A 5,876-nucleotide genomic window follows, 5' to 3' on the forward strand; every position below is an offset into this window, starting at 1 on the left:
GCAACAAGATTAAAAAAAAATTACAAATATAAAATTTAATGTTAATTTTGAGTCCGAACTCAATACGGGCCAAATACATCTAGTTCTCTCTAATAAGCTACGAGGGGAAAATCGAAAGCCTAATAAAGTATCTCCATATCAATTAAAAAAGATTCATTGAACCATCCCACAGCCAGTTGTTAGCTAGAACAGTTTATTGTAATTGCTTTCTTGACGCGGAGGATATGCAAAAGTCGCTTGAGTTTTGCTCTAGGATTTTTCAGTTTTGTATTCAAACTTGATAACCTCTTGAATGTGGTTCCTTGATTGTACATATTTTATAAGATAAAAAAGTGTATAAATGAAAAATAGAGTTACGTAAGTGAATTATAGAGAAAGAAATTGTAAAAATAGAATCATATACATGAATTATAAAGAGAGAAATTATAAAAATGAGATATTTATTATTATTTTAGAAATTTATGATATTGTGTAGTACTATAAAATAAAGTTGTAATTTTAAATAATTTATTCTAAACGGGATAAATGAACAAGGAATAATAGTTTGTATTAAATTTTTCTAAAAAAATAATAAAATTTTATATAATTTCATTAATTACATTGTTGTTTGACTTTCAGCTGGATTTCCTTACTAGTCCACCTCAAATCTTCGTTATTCTGTTTTTACTAAATTCTTCAAACCTCATTCTTTGTCCCTCCCCAATTAGCGGTCGTTTTGGCGAGTGTATAAAATTATGTAAAATATGATGTATTAGTAATGCTTATATTAATAATATTTATAATAAAATATAATATTTGTATTAATTAGGGGTGTATAGATCAAACCATCAAGTCAAACCAAATCAAAGAACCAAATCAAACCGAGAAAAAAAAATCAACTTATGATTTGGTTTGATTGATTTGGCGTTTGAAAAAAAAACCCGATCATTCTTGATTTGGTTTGGTGTTAACAAAAAAAAATCAAATCAAATCCAAATTAAACCTAATATATATATATATATATATATATATATATATAATTTAACTTCTTATACATAAAATTTATAATCTACTTTTTCAATTACTTTTATTAATTTTCAATATTTAGAAAGTTTATGTATATATATATGCTAATAAAATGATCCAAAACTCAATATAAACTTAAAACTTAAACTCTTCACTCTTCATCTTATTTGTTAGTTTCAAGAGAGTTTTTCGCTCCTTAGTTTTCATAATTGAGTTTTTCCATTAGCTAGCACATGAGTGAAAACATATTTGATCTACTTTTCAATCACAATATAATTATAAAAAATAAAGATTATAAGAAAAATGAGAATACTCGAAAAAACCGCAAGAACCGACTAAAACCTAACCCGAAAAAACCGATTTTATGTTGGTTTGATTTGATTTATAGTTTTAATAAACGACACAATCGATTTGGTTTTTATTCAATAAAAAACCAAACTAACCCGACCTATGTACACCCCTGCTGTTAGTTATGCTTATATTTTTCTTATGCAGTGTTTGGTTCGATGTATTAAAAAAATTAATTACATAATTTCTAAAAAAAAAAATTTTTTACATAATACCCTTAATATATATGTTGGAAAGAATGCGAAATTTTTTTTGAAGGGTAATAGGATCTTTAAGCATATTAATGAATGCGTAAGATCCATTATATTACTAATATTATGCATTTTAAGATATTAGTGATACACATCTTAATACACAATAGAGTATATAATTATTATTTGTATTAATTATACATAAACTAATAAAATATATCAAAAAAAGTACTAATAATACACATTAAATTAAAATGTATGCAGACACTCTACCAAACGAACCCTCAGTGCACATCCCCAATCTCTCTCTCTCCAATCACCCATTTTCCTAATGAATCATCATCCTCCAACAACAACCTATTAACAGTTCTTTCAAGAAACCATTAGGTTCCCATAAATAAAGGGGCTAAAGTTCCATATTATCCAGCTCCGTCATTGCCACCCCTTTTTCCCCCTTGTTTCTTTTCTCCATTTCAACTACCCAAAAATATCACAAATGGGGGGGAAAATGGGGGAATTTTCCAAACCCTAACACTTACTTAGCATTTTTCAAGAAAAGTTGCTGAAACCTTCAAGATTTCCCAAGAATAATATCACAAATGAAGCACATTGACAATATTCCATCAACCCCAGGAAAGTTAAAGGAAAAATCCCCTTACAATAGGCTCAGGCTATATTTTTCTGTAGCCAAGCTCACATTTTGGTCATTTGTCTTCTTGGGCTTGATCTTTGTATGCTTTTTCAGATCACCATCCTCGTCGTCCCCTGCCGGTTCAGATCTCTCGAGACGATCTCTTAGAACCAGCTCGTATGATGGCCCAGCTTGGGAAAAAAGGATTAAGTCCTCAGCAAAAGTCAGGTCAAGAAATGGTATTTCTGTTTTGGTGACTGGTGCTGCTGGCTTTGTAGGAACACATGTCTCAGCTGCGTTAAAACGTCGTGGTGATGGCGTAGTGGGGTTGGATAATTTCAATGACTATTACGATCCGTCTCTAAAAAGAGCTCGGCAATCTCTATTAGAGCATGCAGGGGTTTACATTGTAGAAGGTGACATCAATGATGTCACCTTCTTGAAGAAATTATTTGACGTTGCTCAATTTAGTCATGTGATGCATTTGGCTGCACAAGCGGGTGTAAGGTATGCCATGGAAAATCCTAGCTCATATGTGCATAGTAACATTGCTGGCTTGGTTAATCTCCTTGAGGTTTGCAAAAATGCTAATCCTCAACCTGCTATTGTGTGGGCATCATCAAGTTCTGTTTATGGAATGAATATTAAAGTACCCTTTTCGGAGATGGATAGAACAGACCAGCCTGCTAGTCTATATGCTGCAACTAAAAAAGCTGGTGAGGAAATTGCTCATACCTATAATCATATATATGGGCTTTCACTAACTGGATTGAGATTTTTCACGGTTTATGGACCATGGGGTCGGCCAGATATGGCTTACTTCTTTTTCACAAGGGATATTTTGAAGGGACAGTCAATATCCATCTTTGAGGCAGCTAATCATGGCACTGTTGCTAGGGACTTTACCTACATTGATGACATAGTAAAGGGTTGTTTGGGAGCATTGGACACGGCTGAAGAAAGCACCGGAAGTGGTGGGAAAAAGAAAGGCCCTGCTCAATTGCGGATGTTCAATTTGGGCAACACTTCTCCTGTGCCTGTTTCTGATCTTGTCAGCATTTTGGAAAGATTGCTAAAGGTAAAGGCTAAAAGATCAGTGATGAAGTTGCCAAGGAATGGTGATGTGCCGTTTACTCATGCAAACATAAGCTTTGCCCAAAGGGAACTTGGATATAAGCCTACAACAGATCTGCAGACAGGACTGAAGAAATTTGTTCGATGGTACATCAGTTACTATGGTGATGGAAAGAAGAGTGCCTAGTGATCATACATTCTTTCAATTGTGTGGTAGGAGTTCAATTCTTGTTCATTTTCATTCTTGTTATTGTTTGAGCATACATGTATTGCACTATTTTATTGATTTCAAATATTCTAATGATGCGATTCAAGGAGCATATACGATCCCACGATTAAGTTGTGTGATTGATGGACATTGTTTTCCAGGCAATTTAATCTGTATCAAATGCAACCTGAAACCAACTTTTTACCAGTTCCAGGAATGCCATTGTTGTAGTTTAAAGGATTTCATAATTGATTGACAGCTGCTGATTATGGACAATGGACATGTATAATCTTTATTAAATTATAATAATAGTAGCAGATGATAGTTCCATGTTAGAACTATTTGTGTATATCACACTTGGCTTGAATGTCTCTGTCTTATCAGAGCATAATCTTGTGTTCTAAGTATGTCTATTTGGTGTTTTCCATTTTGCACTATTTTTTGAATATCTATTCCTTTCTTATCTTGTTATCTCCGTGATCATTCTGTGTACATGATTTCTGAAGTGTTACACATCTTATTTTGGCTCTCAGATGAAAGATTCTACATTTTTAAAAGTTAACTGTTCAGAGTAGTAACAATAGATGAATGTATTGGCTGCTTTCTCTATTCTTTCTAAAATTTCCTTCTGTGGAGATTGGAGGAAAGGATTAGCCATTATGTATAACTAAAGATGATAACAAATATTGGCATGTAGTTAAGAAGCAAGATGACAATTACCGTTTGTGAGGCTTACCGTTCATCTTTGAAGCGCCTAGGGTTGACCTAGCTGTAAGTATTTTGTGAGGATTACCGTTGATCCTAAGCTAACCGTCTGGTTTTATGTCAGCAAGTTGTTATATGTGTGTACTTCTTCCTTTTATTTCTGACTTTTTAAGAATAAGTAAAAGCAGAAAGAGAGATACCAATATAACCAGAATGAACTTTTACTGAAGAAAGTTTCACGACCGATTGCTTGTATGTTGAAAGGGAAGAAATAACTGCAAACACTATCGGTAGACTTTGATAGCCCTCTCGATAGCATATTGAAATTTTGACAACTAGTGGCCGTTTTCTGTTGCCTCACTGTTTCCCCGGTCGTCAGGGCACCGATAAAAAAGAAGCAGCAGCAAATGTTATTAGTGTATTGTGGTTACCCTCTCATACCTTATTGGAGCTTTGAAACTAGTGGTTTGTTCCAGTTGCATCAGCATTTTTTCCATTGCTTCTGGAGCCAGCGTGGAAGGTAAGGAAAGGTGTAAAGTGGGAGACTGCTAGAGTTGTAACCCAAATTTTGTTGATCCGATCCTAAAAAGTTTGTGGTGCGATCCATGTTTGTGATTTTTCATGGGGTCTACCCGTGTTTATGATTTTTCATGGGGTCTGTAGTGGTATGGACCTGTATTGTATAAGTGCGTTTAGTGGACTATTTCGAATTGTTCTCATATACACGAAATTGAGACGATCGTTTCCATATTGTACTCCTCATTATAATGAATTCCTCTGCCTCTGCCCGTGGTTTTTCCCGCAAGGAATTTCACGTAAATTTGTGTTCTTATTTTTTTGTTTGCTTATAATTTGCTTATTCTGTCTTATTCATAACAGAGACACATTCAGTAATTGGCAAATAATATCCTAATAAAACTAGTCATACAAAATCTGGTCCTTGTCATCCTATAAACGTAAAAATGAATTGAACTTGTTTCTTTCTCTACCTTTTTACTTGTGTTGGGGTAAAAAAGAAACAGAAATTAATCATGTAGTAGAAGCGGGATAAACTTCTATTTTTTTCTCTCTAATTACATAATACCGTATTATTATCCCGAAAAAAAGAAAAAAAAAATGACACAGATTGAGCCATTAATGGTATATCCAGAGAGTGCGTTTCTCTTGTTTGCGTTACTGCTGCAGTGTCCTTGGAGCTATAATATTTGTATAAACTATGACTAAATCTAAATCTAAATTTCCCTTTCCAGAAGGAACATGAAGGTTTACAATATGTCCCTTATTCTTGTAAATTTCGTCCCCTCCCCCCCCCCCCCCCCCCCCCCCCCCCCCCGGTTTTTTGTTTTGGAAACGCTAGAAAAACCTACAACCGCTACAACCTCTGCCCTTCAAGTGAGCATTTTGTGCACACTGGGTAAACCCCTCACTGTGCAATCGCTCGTAAACCACACAGGAGATGTAAACCGCACTAGGTAAATCCTATGCGACAAGCTAGATTGAGGAGACCTTAGGGGGGATCGATACCGCGACCTCCGCTTTGGAAGTCACCCCGGAAACAATAAACTGTTCAAAAACTCTCCTTTTTTCTGTTTGAGTTTCAACCAAAATGCCTACTAATTGCCCATTTCAGTTTGGCAATGGGGCAAAGTTCGATTTCGCCCACTTTGCTTGATGCCTCATGTATTTTGTTGAGGATATTTCAGTAGTAGTTCCA

The 5,876-nt window shown here is 34.7% G+C and overlaps 1 protein-coding gene across 1 annotated transcript; it reads left to right on the plus strand.

Annotated features, from left to right (window-relative positions):
- Positions 1–1,810: 1,810 nt before the first annotated feature.
- LOC107857556 (UDP-glucuronate 4-epimerase 3) lies at positions 1,811–3,569 on the plus strand. Its single transcript, XM_047397945.1, has one exon. It carries the CDS (start codon positions 2,144–2,146, stop codon positions 3,434–3,436), a length of 1,293 nt encoding a protein of 430 aa, XP_047253901.1. The 5' UTR covers positions 1,811–2,143; the 3' UTR covers positions 3,437–3,569.
- The last annotated feature ends 2,307 nt before the right edge of the window (positions 3,570–5,876 follow it).

Source organism: Capsicum annuum, chromosome 10 (genome assembly GCF_002878395.1).
Source record: "Capsicum annuum cultivar UCD-10X-F1 chromosome 10, UCD10Xv1.1, whole genome shotgun sequence".
Classification (NCBI taxonomy): Eukaryota; Viridiplantae; Streptophyta; class Magnoliopsida; order Solanales; family Solanaceae; genus Capsicum; species Capsicum annuum.